Below are 17,345 nucleotides of genomic sequence, written 5' to 3'. Positions count from 1 at the left end.
GTTAAATGAAGTATGTACTATCAAAGGTATCTCTTTGTTTTTCTTTATTGGCGGTACTGGGGATTGAACCCAGGCCCTCGTGCATGCTAAGCATGTGCTCTGCCACTGACCTGTACCCTCCCCCTGGTAGCTCTTAGTTAAGGATAGTGGCTCAACTAAGTAGCATTGGCCAAGTGTTGGATCTGTTTTTGAAGGAAGCCATTTGGTTTGTTGACTTGTTTATTGATATTGAGAGCTGAGTCTGTGCAGAGCACCGGGGCTGTACAATGACATAGTTCAAAGATCCCTGCCCTTAAAGCAGCTTGTGAGAGTGGGGGAGGAAGAGCTGACATGGCCCTGCTGTAACTTACTGCGTCCCGGGCACAGCTGTAAGCAGATGTCTACACTGACTGGTCAACAGGCTTCTTTGGGATTGAAGCAAGTCACAGGTGAGAGTCCAGCTCTTCTACTGAGAGCCAACGTGGGCAGGACCCAGGGGAGAGTCCTGGGACTCTGAGGACCGGGGGCACTAGCCTAGTGTCGGGCACAGTTGGAAAGGTCTGAAGCTGCTGTCGGGCTGGTCTTCACAGACAGCGTCCGAGGACTGGCCCAAGCAGGACGGGAAGCTCCGCCGTACCTGGGAGTTAAGTGCATGAGGGCGGACACCTGTGAGTGCAGCGGGGCTGCGTGTGGGTCCCTGCTCTGCCCCTCCGTGGCCCTGTGACCTTGTGCAGGCTGCTTAACCCCACTGTGTCTCTCGCCTCCTCTGTGCAGGGACCCAGTTCAGAGGGTTGTTCAGGGAGTAAACGACTGAATGGATGTAGAACGTTGGGAACGTGCTGCCCTGTGGCAGGCGGTCAGTAAACAGGTATATGCCGTCCTTGTTACTGCTGGTACCGAGGATGGGGAGTTCCTCTTCCTGAAGAGCCGTTGCCCCCAGGGGACACTCAGCAGTGTCTGGAGATACATTTAGCTGTTGCAGCCGGGCGAGGAGGAGGACCAGCATCTTGTGGGGAGAGGCCGGGAAGTCGCTGAGCAGCCTCCCCTGAATGGGACAGTCCCCACAGCAAAGAGTGACGGCCCAAGAGGTCAGGGGTGCCTCGGATGAGAAACTCGAAGAGGAAGGAGTCACAGTGTGGGGCAGTGCGGGAGGAGATAAGCTTTAACCTTAACTTCAGGCTAATCACAGTTTTACGGGGTCTACTCCATTATCTCAGTCAGCCTCACAGAAAGAATTACAGTTTTTGATTTTGTTCACAACGAAATATTACCCTTCCCTCAGAATGTCCTTGTCCTTAGGAAATACATGCTGAAGTAAAGGTGAAATGCATTTTACTTTCAAATGATTCGACAGCGAACAGAACAGTCTGTGCATACAGACAAAAATAAAGCACACGTGGCCAGTGTCTGCCATCAGTGTCTGGGTGTTAATCTTCAGTTTTTTTGTAGGGTTGATGTTTATCAAAATAAAAACTAGGTTGGGGCAAGGGCTTGCCTTCCCTGCCAGTGTTGAGGATGGTACACGTGGCCGTGGGCACTGCTGAGGGGAGTCGGCAACATCAGGGGGCGGCCTTTTACATTAGTAAGGCTTGTACTGGCTACAGCCTTGTGATTTTTTTTTTATACAAAAGAAACTTTTTAAAATCTATTTTTACATATAGTGGCTACATTTGTAAATCTCAAACTCCCAAATTTATCCCTTTCCACCCCCTTTCCCTGGTAACCATAAGATTGTTTAGGTTTGTGAGTCTGTTTCTGTTTTGTAAATGAGTTCATAGTGTCCTTTTTTTTTTTTTTAATTCCACATATGAGCGATATCATATGATACTTTCTTTCTCTTTCTGGCTTACTTCACTTAGAATGACGATCTCTGGGTCCATCCATGTTGCTGCAAATGGCATTATTTTATTCTTTTTATGGCTGAGTAGTATTCCATCATATAAATATACCACAACTTCTTTAGCCAGTCACCTCTTGATGGGCATTTAGGTTGCTTCCATGTCTTGGCTCCTGTATGCAGTGCTGCTTCGAACACTGGGGTGCAGGTGTCTTTTCACATAGCCTTTTGATCTTCATTTCCCTTTGAGCTTTAAGCTACATTGGCTTTTGATTTCTCATTACATCTGAGTAATGCTTTTTTCTTTTATAAACATGCAGTTATTTAATAGTGTCTCCATTTGAGGGAGTAAGATTATGGATCTTCATTTCCTTTTTGGGTATCTATTTCCTAAGTGTTCTGAAGTAAATATGTATTAGCTTTATTAAAAGAAAGAATAAACTTTTTAACATAAAATATTCTTTCCTTTTACACAAAATCCTATTTTTGCTGAAACCACGTTTGATTTCGCATGGACAGTCACTTGTGCTGCATCAGGCCTGAGTGGGCTGACCTCACAGAGAGAAATGAAAGTGGAGAAGGGGTGGGTTTGCCCGCCTGTTGCCTGTTGTCAGCGAAGGACGGCAGGAGAGACACAGACCGTTTACCCCACCTGAGGGGGAGAGGCAGATGGCGCGTCCGTCATCTCCTGCCCCCCACACCTCACAGGCCGCTGGAGGAACACATGTCTGCTGAGCAGGTCTCTTGCGGTGTTTTCTCTGTGACTCACTAGAGCATAAATTTCAGCAGGGGTCACAGGCTTAAGTGGAGACTGCTGTGTGTTTCGCTTAAAATATTTACTTCTCTAATTCCTTTTTTTCCTTAGTAGTGCACCTGAGACTGATTGCAGGAAAAAGACTATTTTCATTCAACCTGAGTCACAAGAGACGTTCTTGTTAGCGTTAGGGGTACTTACATGCTTATTTGGATTAAGACACAGAATAATGAACAGCGTGAGCTGCTTCTGTTACAGGGGACAGGGCTTGGCGGCACTCATTTTCCCAACCTGTCCCATGCTGTGTTCTCCTCCCTTTTACTGTGGTTCTGTGATCTTAGCAGGGAACTGCCACAGACAGGTTGTTTCACATCTGCAGAGATTCCTGGCTTTGTGATGACTTTGTACCAGGAAGGAAAAAGCAGGCATGTAAGAAAGGAAATGGGAAGGAGAAATTTAACTGACACAGAGCATGTGCAGGAGAGGTGGGGAGGACAGAGCATCTCCCTTCCCTAATAACAGAACAGCTGGTGGGTGATGTAAGTGGGAGTGAGTAAACCAGGATCACTTTCTTGGCCAATGAGTTTTTCTGGCAATTACTCAATCTAGTCAACACTGTTGATGTTAATCATGACCCCATCAAACAAAATGGAGTTGGGTGCTGGGTAGGAGAAATGGCAGTCAGGTGCCAGTGTCACCTGAGTGGACCGGACAGAGAGTTACTTGTCCTTCATCATACTTGCTAGATTTCTAGTTTACAGGTGAAGCTTTGATTTGGTCCCTATGGCTCTTACTCTGGCACAGTTCATTTGGCACTACAGTCACTAAGATTCCTGGGACCTGCTGCCAACTCCCAGGGACACTTTACTTCTTGCCCTGAGGGCCTGCGGTTTTCTCTCAGCTCGTACGGTGTCCATTCTTCTGGTTCAGCTTCATCTGGCCTGGTCTTCTTCCCTGTACTTTGTTTCCTCTTTTGCTTTCCTCTTAAATATTAATCATTAGGATTTGATTTCATTCTTTTTTATGGCTGAGTAATACTCCACTGTATATAGATATGCCATTTTCTTCACCGATTCATCCATTGATGGACACTTAAGACCTAGGTTGCTGACCTGCCTTGGCTGTTGTAAATAGTGCTGCAGTGAACATGGGGTTCAGGTATCTTTTTGAGATCGTGTTTTCATTTCCGTTGGGTAAACACCCAGAAGTGAAATTGCTGGATCAAATGTTAGTTTTTTTTTTAATGTTTTGAAGACCCTCCAAAATTTTTCTATAGTGGCTGCACCAAATTACATTTCCATCAACAGTGCACAAAAGTTCCCTTTTCTACAGTCCTCACCAGCACTTGTTATTTCTTGTCTTTTTGATGATAGCTGTTCTAACAGGTGTGAGGTGACATCTCATTGTGGTTTTGATTTGCAGCTCCCTTATGATTAGTGATGCTGAGCACCGTTTCATGTACCTGATGACCATCTGTATGTCTTTGGAAAATGTCTATTCAGATACTCTGTCCATTTTTCAAAATTGGATTCTTTGGCTTTTACTATTGAGTTGTATGAGTTCTTTATATACTTTGAGTATCAGCTCCTTGTCAGATACATGATTTCACAGATACTTTCTCCTATATGGTAGGTTGCCTTTTCAAGTTGTTGATGGTTTCCTTTGCTGTGCAGAAGATTTTTAGTTTGATGTAGCTCTACCTTTTTATTTTTACTTTTGTTGCTTTTGTTTTTAGTGTCAAATTCAAAAAGTCATACCCAAGACTGATGTCAAGTAGCTTACTGCTTATGCTTTCTTATAGGAGTTCCATGGTATCAGGTCTTACATTCAAGTTTTTAATCCATTTTGAGTTGATTTTTGTGTATGGCATAAGTTAGTGGTCCACTTTCATTCATGTTCAACGTGTGGCTGTCCAGTTTTCCCAGCACTGTTTATTGAAGAGACTGTCCTTTCCCCATTGTATATTCTTGCCTTCTTTGTTGTGAATTAGTGGACCATATGTGCCTGGGTTTATCTCTGGGCTCTGTCCTGTTCCATTGATCTATGTGTCTGTTTTAGGCCAGCACCGTACTGTTTTGATGACTGTAGCTTTGTAGTACAGTTTGAAATCGGGGCACATGATGCCTCCAGCTTTGTGCTTCTTTCTGTAGATAGCTTCGGCCATCGGGGTCTTTCATGATTCCACACAAAGTTTAGGATTGTTTGTAATATGTCTGTGAGAAATGCCATTGGAATTTTGATAGGGATTAAACTTAATCTGCAGGTTCTATGTGTTTTATGGATATTTTAAGTTTTTTTAATGCCTCAAAAGCTATTTTTTTGTATATATGTATTTTGTTTTTATTTAAGCCTAGTCCACTTACAATGTTGTGTCAGTTTCTGGTGTACAGCACAATGCTTCAGTCATACATGAACATACATATATTTGTTTTCATATTTTCACCAAAAGTGACTACAGGATGTTGAATTGAATATAGTTCCTTGTGCTAAACCGTACGAACTTGTTGTTTATCAGATTTTGTAAGGAATCCCGTATTTGGAAGCAAGAGACACTCTGCCAGAGTTCAGTAGGTGTTCTGTGCGATTTGATGGGTTTGTAGATGTAATTCTCGGTGTGTTTGTGGGAGTGGGCGAGCGGAGTCTCTCCACTCCACCATCTTGGCTCAACCCCCCATTTTAAGTTTTTAATTCTTCCAGTCCATGGTCATGGAATATCTTCCCATTTATTTGTGTCTTCATTCCTTTCTCAGAGGGCAGTCTTAATTCCTAAGACAGGTGTTGACTTCTCACCTGGACTCTGAAATAGCCTCTTACTGCTCTCCCCACAGCCTCTGTGTGCTGCCTCTCTGGTGTAGGAGGGCGGCTCTAAAGCCGCAGGCGGGATGCTGTTGCCCTCCTGCTCCGTGCTTCCCACTGCCTTCCGGGAGGGGGCAGGCTGCTCCAGCAGGGCCAGCCCCACCTCCCCTTCCCTCCCCTCCTCAGCCCGGCGCCTTGGCAGTGCCACACTACCTGATGGTTTTCTGAACACGCAGTGCTGTTTCAGGTCTGCCTGTTAGTGTGTTTTTTTTTTAATAGCTTTTATTATGTTGAGATATGTTCGCTCTATACACGCTTTGGTAAGAGTTTTTATCATACATGGGTGTTGAATTTTATCAAATGCTTTTTCTGCATCTGTTGAGATGATCATGTGGTTTTTGTCCTTTCTCTTGTTGGTGTGGCGTGTCATGTTGGTCGATTTGCCTGTGCTGAACCAGCCTTGTGTCCCTGGGGTGGATCCAGTGTGATCGTGGTGTATGATCTTTTCTATGTGTTGTTGGGTTCTGTTTGCTAAAATTTTGTTGAGGATTTTTGCATCTATGTTCATCAATGATATTGGCCTGTGATTTTTTTTTTTGGTGGTGTCTTTAGTTTTGGTATCAGGGTGATGGTGGCCTCATGGAATGAGTTTGGGAGTGTTCCCTCCTTTTCGGTCTTTTGGAAGAGTTTGAGAAGGATCGGTATGAGCTCTTCTTTTGTTTGGTAGAATTCCCCAGTGAAGCCGTCTGGCCCTGGACTTTTGTCTGTAGGGAGGTTTTTTATTGCTGATTCTATTTCATTTCTGGTGATTGGTCTGTTCAAGTGGTCTGCTTCTTCTTGATTCGGTCTTGGTGGCCTGTATGTTTCAAAACTTGTCCATTTCTTCTAGGTTGTCCAGTTTGTTTCCACATAGTTGTTCATGTGTTATATTCTCTACCTCCTGTTTTTTTCTGACTCAGACTCCTTTAAGAGGTAGCTCAGCTCTCCCGGCTTTAGACATGCTGTCTGACCTCCCCCAGCAGAATGACTTCCCTTCCTTGCGGAGCCTCTTCTGGCATGTTACACTTACTGAAAGATACGGCTGATTCTTTTTTTCTTTCAATCTTCAGATACAGAGCCCACCACCTGGTACACAGTAGACACTCAAAAGTTGAAATAATGGCTCATGTCTGAAAGAAGATTGACCCCCAGGTTTAGTCATGTACATATGTTTAGTTTCAAAAATGTTTTTCCTGATTGTAAAAATAGGAAAATGTATGAAAGTAATACATATTCGCTGTTGAAAACTTGAAAGAAATAGGGAAAAGTTAAAAGGATATGATGTCACCTGCCTGTTGCCCAGCATACTTGGTGTATTCCTTCCTTCCTGGTCTTTTTTTTTGATTCTTCTGTGTATATACCTATTGGCAAGAATGCGTCTTGGTTTTTACAAAAAGAATTGAGGTTCATGAACATCAAGTTCAGTAAAGAGCTGAGGCCAGCCAGGGAAGTACAGGAATAAGCAGCCGCTGTCCAGATAAGGACGTGGAATCTTGTCAAGGGCCGCTTGACTGTGTCCGTCTGCGGTATGAAAGCTGTATGTACTTGCCGAGCAGACACCTCCCTGTACCCATCATCACTCACTTAGTCGTCCTCCAACAGCCCCTCAGGTGGGTGTGACGTTCTCTGTTTCAAAGGCTGGGGAATGAGGACACCATGCATGTATGCAGGATCTGCTCTGAGGAGCCCGAGGCCACCAGGAGTGTCCCAAACCATGAAGTTCAAAGATACATTAGGTCAGCATCGAACAGCACACTGCCCGAGGAGTCCAGAGTCTCTGTGTTTGTATCTTCTTTGGTAGAGGAGTTTTATTTAAAAAAAACCAAAAAAACCTTGCAAACCATTGACCTAGCTAATTGGACAGATTCAGTTTTGCATAGCTTCCTTATAATGCTGGCTAAAGGAGACATTACTGTAAAGTCCTTTATCTTTTAATTTTAATATGTGAAGTGCTTTTAGAATAACTAATGCTGAATTGTTAATCTCCTGCTGTATACCAGGATTATTTTATTTATTTTTATTGAAGTGTAGTTGATGTACAATGTTGTGTTAGTTTCAGGTGCACAGCAGTGATTCAGCTACACGTACGCACACATATCCTTTTTCAGATTCATTTCCACTACACATTATTACAAGATACTGAGTATAGTGTCCTGTGCTGTACGGTGGGTCCTTGTTGTTTATCTGTTTTGTATGTAGTAGTGTGTATCTGTTAATCCCAAACTCCTAATTTATCCCTCATGTCACCACCCCATTTCCCCTTTGGTAACTGTGATTTGTCTTCTGTGTCTGTGAATCTATTTCTGGTTTGTAAATAAGTTAATTTATTATCTTTTTTTTTTTCAGATTCCACATATAAGTTGATATCATATGATATTTATCTGTCTGACTTGCTTTACTTAGTATGATCATCTCTAGGTCCATCCATGTTGCTGCAAATGGCATTGTTTTCTTTTTATGGCTGAGTAATACTCCGTTGCATAAATAGGCCACAACTTCTTTATCCAGTCATCTGCCAGTGGACATTTAGGTCGCTTCCATGTCTTGGCTGTTGTAAACAGTGCTGCTGTGAACATTGGGGTGCATGTATCTTTTTGAGTTAGAGTTTTCTCCAGATACATGCCCAGAATTAATTCTAATGGATTTTGAGTTCCATTTTGCTCAGTTGTTCATCTGAGTGCCTGTTACACGCCCGGCATGCTAGGTGCTGGGGGCATAGAGGTTGGTAGGACAGTCAAGATCATGGCTCTTGTGGTGTTTTGTTTGCAGTCCAGTGGGAGGAGCCCATTTGACAATGGAAAAATAAATGTCAAGAGTTTAAGTGGTTTTAAGAGAGTAAGACAGGCTGATGTGAGAGAGAGAAATCGGGAGTTGACTGTCTTCTGTTGGGTCTGTGGAGAAAGCCTCCCCAGGAGGTGATGGTGAGCTGAGACCTGGCGGCACTGAGGAGCCAGCTGAGCGCAGATGCTCCAAGTGGGACTGTGGAGAAGTTAGGAGACACTGGAATTCAGATGGGGCACAGAGTGTAACTTTCTAAGCTCCAAATTTAATAGTAATAATCACAAAGGAAAAGCTTGTCAGATTCGACAAGATAAAGTTTATGCATTTTTGAATTTCAAAAAAACTGCCATATTAAGCGGCAGACAATTATGAAAAAAGTATTCTTATTAAGATAATTTATTAAAATAAATTTAATGGATTAATAAGAAACATAAAACTAACTAGGTAAGTGGCAAAGAAGTATGACAAGGCAGTTCCCAGAAGAGACTGTGTAATTCATAAACATCATTACAAATCAGAAGACGCACCAATTAAATGAGGAGCCATTTCTTAAATCTGCTAAATTGGCGTGACCTTCTTTTCTTTGACTAACACCCCACACTGGGATGAGTACAGGCAGCGGCATTCTTGTAAACTGCTAATGACCCTCCAAGTGTAATTTGCTTTTGAAAAGCAGGTTGGCAATGAGTATTAAAATCCATATCCAACATGTCTGTTCTTTCCCAGTCATTTCACCTCTGGGAATTTATTTTAAATAAAAAAAACAAAGCGTTGGGGGGAAAATAAACATTTACATCAGAACATGCCTCGGATTATTTTAGTAGGTATCTGGTTGCGTGAAAATGCTGTACAGCAGGGACCTGTGAGTGGATCAGGACGCCTCCACTCAGTGGCATTGTTACAAGCACTTGAAAAAGAGTGGTCAGCCGCAGGTGCGTGAGGAAATGCCTTTGAGACGATGGACACAGACAGACAGCATGTAAAACTGGTCTTTGTTATTTTAGACGAGCACAAAAAAAATGCCTCTAAGACACACACCACAGTGTTAGCACTGGTGCGTTAGAGCGTGCACTAAGAATCTGACTGACGTGGCTTAGAAAAAACTCTCCAAAAACGTACTGAAAACCTACATGCCAGCAGTAGAGAAACTGACTCACTGTTCACCTTGTTCCGCAAAAGAGCTTTGAAGGTACGATCGTGTGGGAGAGCCAAGACCTCCAAGGCCTGGTGTCCAGGAACCTCCACAGGGTGGCAGTAAATGACGGAGGAGGGGTTCTCAGAGTCCTTACGGTGAGTCAGTCCTTTGTGTGAGGGGGCAGCGGACCTTCGTGTTTTTTAACATGTGGAAGGGTCTTTAAGTTTATTTTGTACCAACTCATATGGAACAATGACTCTTACGTGTTTTAGAACATATGTACTAGAAAATGTTGAGTCACCGTAGTAAAGATGGAAAACTCAAGTGTTCTGTGATTTTATAACTTCAACCTGTGTAAATATATAGTTTTGCCTTAAGATTAGTGTGTTTTAGAAAGTGCAGTGTTTTATTTCTCAATCGTTTTTAAGTCAACATGCTTTGTATACAGTATTGAGAATATTCACGGTCTCACCTTGATGGTATGATGTCAGTTAAAATACTGTAAAGAAAAGCATCAGGAAGTAAGCCTGAGTACTCGCTGTCGCTTATGTTGCTTACGTTGCTGGGGTTTCTGAGTTACATTTTTCAGTTACCACATTTTCTTAAAATTTAAAACAGTTTGACAGGTAAGTTTCTCACAGTAAATGCAGGATGACAAAGTGTAGGCAAACTGAAAATGATGAGCTCTAAGTAAGTGGTGTGTGTGCTGGTGTCACAGAATCATTGGAAGCGCTCGGCATTTAAATTCACAAGCTCAGTATATTTTCATTAGGTATTAACTTTATTCACATGAATTAATCCCTGAATTTGAAATGAAAATCACATGGTTTGTTATTACCCATTCAGAAAACACTTATGCACACGTGTGGTCAGCCAGGCGCAGCTGCGGACAGAACAGGCCCAGGACTGGCCCACAGCGGAACTTACAGTCCAGTGAGGAAAAGAGACAGACCCACAGATTCATGGATAATTACAACCTTAGCCTTGAAGGCCAGGTTTAGGATTTCATCCTTGATTTTATGAAAAGTCCTTTATTTAAGATAGAATATTTTATGGAATTAGGGTTATTTTTCTTTCCTTATTTTCAAAGCCTTTAATATCTTGCTTCCTTTTCTGTTTATGAAAGTTTTAGCACTTTTTAGTCCAAAATGTGCCAGAATTCTGTAATATTTAGTTGGCTGCACAAAAGGAAATCAGTTCACTTCTGAATTGAGGGCTCGGTTTAAATATAAAGATTCACAGGACCTGCTCTGGGTGAATATGGTTGTGGAGGATGAAAGACAGCTTAAACACTCAGCTAACTAACCCCCATAAAGGCAGATGACTTAGTAGCCTGTTCTAAGAAACCCATGTGCAAATAAGTAAAAGTTTTCATCATAAACGTATAAAGCCCAAAGTTTTCCAAAGTCTTGCCCCTTGCCAGCAAGTAGTGATGTCACAAAAATATTAAAGACAAAAGTCAGGCTGTGACCTTTTCAGTAGAAGTTAAAAACCAAAAAGTACTGTTAAGTTCTAAACAAGCCAAAACAATACAGAGTGCGCAATTTTTAAAATGCACATGCAGTCTTTTGTGGGACTGCAAGGTTGGAATCTGTAGCGTTCACCGTCGGAGATTCCCTCCGCACTCAGCTGCAGGGTGTTCGGAATTAGATGGCCTCCGAGCACTGCTGTCTCTCTCCCAGCCGTGACGTAACTGCTTTGTGCAGCACAGCTCTGCTAGAAGGATCTATTCAGAGGAGGAACAGCCAAGCCGTAGGCCCTCTTAGGTGAGTGTGCGGAGGAAGTGCCGTGGCCAAGCTGAAGCAGACCCAGACCCAGGGCAGGGCCGGTGGGGTGAGGGGTGTGCAGCGCGGAGGCGGGGCATCGTGTGCCTGGTGAGGTGAGGAGGAGTCAGTCTCTGGTCACAAAGGGTCTCCCAGCCCCAGGAGGTGGGAGGGACTGTTGCTGGCAGTGGGCACAGGCACATCCAGGCTCCTGCAGCAACGTGAGTCATCGGGCTTGTCTGAACCGTGTGCTTGGAGGGGCTCTTCTCTGCCGGGTCATAGTGATGTTTAAACATGTGCCTCGAGGAATCTGATGAATTTGAACTCACGGGCATTTTCAATCTCCAAGAAATCAAAGGTGGCAATAATTTTTTTACATGGTGGGGCCAGGATGTAAAATAAAATCAGTCTTTGTGATATTGTCGGTGGCAAGTTCAAGAATACATGCCTATGTGAGTTGGAATTCGGAGCACCGTCTGGACTGCTGGACCAGATCGTGGGCACTGTCGTCAACAGCGCGAGTGGCAGAACGCTGCTGTCACCCCGTGGCAGAGCTGCCTGGTAGACCAGCACCTTGGGCGGCTTTGTGTGCTGTGGATGTCATGTGATGAGTTTTGCCAACTCAGTTTTCACAAATAAGAAGTGTACCTTCAGTAATGAAACATTGAGCACTTCTGTTCTCTTTCCTTTCAGGCTGGGGAGGGGGCGTTGCCCCATGAATTCATGGAAGGTGCGGAGGGAGTCGCAGGCGGTTTTATTTACACTATTCAGGGTAAGTCAGCTGGCTGAGAGTCGAAAAGCATACGTACTCTCACCTACCTAATCTTCATACTCTGAACATGAAAGGTAATCTTTTTTTTGTCATTAAAAGTAATAGTTTTGTTGATATATAATTCACATACCCTATAATTTACCTCTTTTAAGTGTTTGAGTTAATGGTTTTTAGTATATTGAGTTCTGCAACCCTCTCCACAAATTCCAGACCATTCCCGTCACCCCCAAAAAGAAGTAGCTGTTTGTCTTCCCGAGTGATGCTCCTTTTACTCGCCACATCTGTGAATCCTGAGTTCTGCGCCTGTGATCTTTCAGAAGAAAAAACTCCTTTCCGCACGCTTGCTGTTGGCCGTGTGTCCTGGTCATCAGTTGGGGAAGAGAGGCTCTGCCTAGTGCTTCTCTCTGGCTCGCAAAGCCCTGCAGATCCTGGGTTCCTGTAAAAGGATCAGGACAGCTTCCCCAAATGCTCACAGTGCCTGGGACAGCAGAGGCCGAATTCTGCGAGGCGAGTCTCCAGGGGACTCCCTCAGCAGCGCAGAGCTGCGGGTGGGCAGACCCTCTGTTCGAGGCCTCTGCCAGCAGTCTCAGGATGTGAATGGGCCGTGGCTTTTTTATTTCTAGCATCTTTATTTCCAGTGTTTCTACATTAGAAGTATTTCTGTTCTTAGATCAGCCGTAAGACTAGGCTGGAACAGGTACATAGGTTTTGCCCACAAGCTTGCCATTAAAAGAGAGAGATTTAAAAATTTAGGGATCCTTAATTTTAGTCCAGGAGATTTTTCATAAAACCGTGAAACCACTCTGTCAAGGAAGGTATCCGTGTAGCTCACCAGAGGCCAGCTGATGGCCGGGCCCTGGGGAACTCAGACGAGGGGTCAGGCCACTCTTGGGGGCCAGGTGCAAGTGTATCACACCATCTGACTTAATGTCTAGCAGCTTCCTTTCTCTTGCCAGTTAGTTCAAGTGTGTACCGTCAGGAGTTTTGAAAACCTTGAGGGGCCCTTGAGACTTCCGGCACCAAACTGGTCTACAGGGAGCAGCTCCTGTGCCCGAAACAGCTGTTGAGCATAAATTTTCTTTCACTGAGGCTGATGGATTAAGCCTTGTCTGAGGACAATCCCTTTCAAACAAGAGAGAAATAACTCAAGTTTTAGGGTAAAGGGAATTTAAATGAATAGGTTTTCTTCTCATGTACTTGGATATATCTGAAAATCTGTATATAAGTTTTTAAAAAGCTGAGGATCTATGTGGTATTTAGAAGAATCACATGGTACACAAATTTTCAAATTTTCTTGGGCGTTAGTGTCTCTCCCGGGCCCTACCTCAATCTACAGAGTGAAAAATCTTCAGGATTGGAGCTCAGATACCTGTATTTTAACAAGTTCCCTAAATGGATTTGATGCCTTTGAAGTTTGAGAGGCTGTAACCATGCGATTCTTTTAAATAGCACCTGGACAGATGATCAGACTTAAAACACACGCAGACGTACTACTGTATACTCACACATTTCAGATACGTGCATTAGTACAAAACAAAATGTACAATTGGTGAATGAAAAAGCCTGTACTTAGTTTCTGATCTGATCTTGTTATCAACCCTTTTCCTATTACTGCAGTTTTGTAACATTCTCACTTTGCTTCAGGTGTTAAATTGTGTATATCTATCCTTATTTTTAATTGATTTTTTTAGCTTTTTGGGGGGAAGGGGGTAATTAGGTTTACTTATTTTTAGAGGCGGCACTGGGGATTGAACCCAGGACCTCATGCGTGCTAGGCACGTGCTCTACTGCTGAGCTATGAAGACGCCACAGTTGAGTGTAAGAGTTGGAAGGGACCCGAGGTCATTTAGGCCTGTGTTTCTCAAGGGTAGCTGCAGCAAAGTTACAGGAAGGTCCCGGGTTAGAAACACAGCTCCCTGGGCCCCACCCCGGACCTGCTACATCTTTAGGCCTGGGGCCTAGGAATCTCTATCTCAGTGAGCGTTCTGAGGGAGCCATTGATGGAGCCCCGTTCCTCCTTTCACAGGTGACAATACTGAGGCCCAGAAACGTGCCGTGTGTCCCGTACCTCGCAGACCATGGCGGGGGTGGAAATCAAATACAGGTGCTCCCCCCCCCCCCAGCCCCAGCCCGTCTGCAGGTACAAGGCGTAGAGAGCAGCATGCCAAGTTCCCTCCCAGTTTCCTTTCCCCAGCCCTCGGCCACTCACTTTTTATTCAGAAACTTCCTAATTTGAGACAGTTGAGAAAGCCCTGCCCTAGAGAAAGAGCTGCCTCATGAGGACGCTCCTCCACAAACATGACAAGTGACTGGCAGCTCAGGAGGCGGTAGTTAAACTGTCTGTGAAGCACACGGTAGCCATGTGTTATGAGATACTGTAGATAACCAAAGACGGGCTGCTGCAAAGAACGCCCATGTGCTTGTTGCAGAATTCACACATTTACATTTTGTCATATTTGCTTCCTTTTTTCAGAGAAAAAGCATTCTAGAAACAGTCGAAGCCCCCCCAGTCCTCCCCTGCCCTGTCCCTCTCCCTTCCCCTCGAGGGGACCCCGCTGTCCTGAAATTCCCGTGTGCCCTCCTGTTCTTAGTTTTCTGCCTTCCACCACCGGTGTACGTAGCTGTTCATCACATGGAGTTTCTGGTACTTTGTCATTTATAATTTGTGGTATCATATGTATGTTTCAGTTGACAAGATTCTTTTTCTCGCTCAGCATTGGTTTTCGGTGCCATCGCTGTTCATATGTGAGATGGGGTTAGGTTTTTTACCTGCTGTGTTTCCCTCACGTAAACGTACCACAGGGTAGCCCTTGTCTCTGGGCGTTTAGGCCGGTTCCATTTTCCTGCTGTCAGTAACGCTGCTGCAGTAAGTGTCCTTGTGAGCATGGCACACACAGCGTCTAGGGCCACATCTGCACGTGGACTTAACACGTCGCCCAGCACGCCTTCAGCCCAGCCTAGCAAGGAGCTGCGCAGTCGCTCTCCAGAGGGAGCGTGCCCGTTTGTCCTCGCGCTAGCCACGTGCCCAGTTCCCGTGTCCCTGCCTCCCGGAGCTGGACAGCTGTACTTCTGCTGGGTATTAGTGCACAGCGTGTTGTAAGTTCTGAGTCTTAAGTTTGCTATAGCATTTTTCTCCAACTCTCTTCTCCTTTTCAGAAGGTGAAGCTCTCTTAAAAAACCTTCATTCTCGCCCCCGAAGACTCCTTGACCACATAAGTAATCTTCAGGAAGAGGACGCCTTGCTGAAGGAGGAGAGCCACCTCCATGGTGACATTGTCTTCGTGGACGTCATCGACACTTATCGGAACGTCCCTGCGAAGTTACTGAACTTCTATCGATGGTAGGTGCTGCTTTATTGTTCTTCTGATGTAGAAAGAATTCATCGACATCAAGCCACTGAGATTTTTTTTTAAAAAACAAAGCTAAGAGCACTGACCACCTGGGCTGTGATCTGTTGGATCCTGGTTCTTTGTGTGGACTGATCTAAAAGGCTGCCATTTTCTTGCTCAGGTTGGCGGGTCCACAGTGTGAATGACACTAGTTTATCAAAAACAAATGAGGCAGAAATTTATTCACTTTGAGTCATTCCCGCTGGCAGTAGCTGTCTCAGGCCCACATGGGACGAAAATCAGCGAGTGTGAAAACAGCCCGCTGTTGCCCAGTCACCCCCACCCCCGTCCCCCATTTAGTCACTGGCTCTCAGGCTCCTGGCCCGAGTCTGTTCATCTGAGCATCCACAGCCAACTTCTCTCTCCTCCACCCACTTACTCTGCCCGCTCTAACCCGGAATGCTTATGCAAGATGAAATTCCTCAGCCCTCAGACACGTCACACCGTCACTTCCTGACCCTCCCAGGCATGTCGGGTCGCAGGTGTAACGCCTACCTTTGTAATAATGCCAACAACAACATAAGTAACAGTAACTGTTACTCACTGGATACTTACTTGTTAATGTTACTGAGCTCCTCTAGGGCCCTATCATTTGCTGTCCACCCTGACAGCAGAACTGAAATCTGCTTCTCTGTCCAGACCAAACCTATAAAGTATGTTTACATCTCTGCCTTTGGCTTTTTTTTTTAAATTATCAGTGAGCTTGTTTCCTGGGACCCGATTCCCAGCAGCCCATCCCTATCTGCCCTCCACACCATAAAGGAGACCTTCATTATTCACTCATCTTGCATCAGTCAACTCATCAGTGGCCCCACTGCCTTTATCACAAAAGTTTATTTCTTATTAGCATTATGCTGTTAATTGAAATGAACTTTAGAAACATAGGGTTATGCTTTTTGTTGTGGACTTGTAAATTCACCATTTTGTGACTTAATGAAACTTTCTCCAGATTTCTTTAATTCATATTTCTGTCATCCGACTGGTTCCCTAGCAAGAGTCTGGGTTTTTAAACAAAGAGGCCCAGGGACTGGCAATGGGAAATGAAGGAGTCAGTTTTGTCTCTGGTTGCCACTGTATATTTTTTTTATGTCTAGATAAATGGAATCACTCTCTTGTGCCTTCCAGAAGGTCATTTGTAGTAGCTGAATTGCTAGAAACCGTTTCCAAGGGAAAATGCATTTCAGTGTGTTAACTCAACTTTGTAAAAACCATGAGCTGAGTCTCACACGAACAGCAGCACAGACCCATCTTGCTGTTCCGCAGCTCTCTGTGTGAGCCGGGGGACGCCTGTCCCCTCATCCTGAGAACACCGGGCCCAGTTCACGTCTCTCAGACGTGCTTAAGATTTTATGTTCCACTAAGCCAGATCTTCAGTGTTTTTTCCCTTTATACCTTCTAAAACCGGCATGGCTGCTCAGTGGAGACAAAGTGAGGCCTGCAGCTGGGCGCAGCAGTGTCCTGTTATCGCAGGCGTTCCCGACCCTGGAGGAACAGAAGCTGCTCGTGTCAGTGTGCCTTTGTCTCCTTGCAGGGACGCACTGACTCTCATCCCCCTTTTCGCCAACAGGACCGTGGAAACAACCGACTTCGATTTGTTGCTGAAGACAGATGATGACTGTTACATAGACTTAGAAGCCGTTTTTAACAGGATTGCCCTCAAGAATCTGGACGGGCCTAATTTTTGGTGGGGAAAGTAAGTTGAACCTTGTGAGGCCGCTGGCGTTCATCTCCTGTCCCTGACCAAGTGTCACTTAGAATGAAATGTAGACATCGTTTTCCATAAGAAAATGTTGAGATAGAAGTGTCCCTATCTGGCTCACTGTGTTTTACTCATCTGCAGTTAGAGGAGGGAAAACACTCTTAAATGGAAATCCTCCAGCTAACGTGTGTGGAGGAAACTGGCTTCTGTCCTCCTGCCTGACGAGTAAGTGCTGCTCAAATTAGAAGCGGCTGGGCTGAAGTTCTGCATGAGAATAAACTTGTGACCCGCTTCTGAAGCCGTTTTATGTCTCTGTAGGAATGCAGTATGGACTGGTGATTCATTTTTTAATTTTTTTTAATGTCCGGACACAAGATGATTCAGAAACTCGACAGCGGGGA

The 17,345-nt window shown here is 44.6% G+C and overlaps 1 protein-coding gene across 11 annotated transcripts in view; it reads left to right on the top strand.

The window, feature by feature from the left end:
- Positions 1-17,345, top strand: part of B3GALNT2 (beta-1,3-N-acetylgalactosaminyltransferase 2) — a 51,187-nt gene that overhangs the window by 27,120 nt on the left and 6,722 nt on the right. For 9 of the 11 annotated variants that reach the window (XR_004324151.1, XR_004324149.1, XR_004324150.1 and 6 more), the window contains exons 7-11: positions 9,366-9,476; positions 11,778-11,856; positions 13,883-13,960; positions 15,013-15,196; positions 16,813-16,938. Coding sequence is in view for 8 of the 11 variants with exons in the window: in XM_032491879.1 (XP_032347770.1) it covers positions 9,366-9,476; positions 11,778-11,856; positions 13,883-13,960; positions 15,013-15,196; positions 16,813-16,938 (578 nt within the window). In the remaining 3 variants the exon portion in view is untranslated. The remainder of the gene's footprint in view (positions 1-9,365; positions 9,477-11,777; positions 11,857-13,882; positions 13,961-15,012; positions 15,197-16,812; positions 16,939-17,345) is intronic. The other 2 variants (XM_032491881.1, XM_032491884.1) reach the window with 1 other exon arrangement.

Source organism: Camelus ferus, chromosome 11, assembly GCF_009834535.1.
Source record: "Camelus ferus isolate YT-003-E chromosome 11, BCGSAC_Cfer_1.0, whole genome shotgun sequence".
NCBI lineage: Eukaryota > Metazoa > Chordata > Mammalia > Artiodactyla > Camelidae > Camelus > Camelus ferus.
Note: the sequence above shows the minus strand (reverse complement) of the source record. Positions and strands in the feature narration are given on the sequence as shown.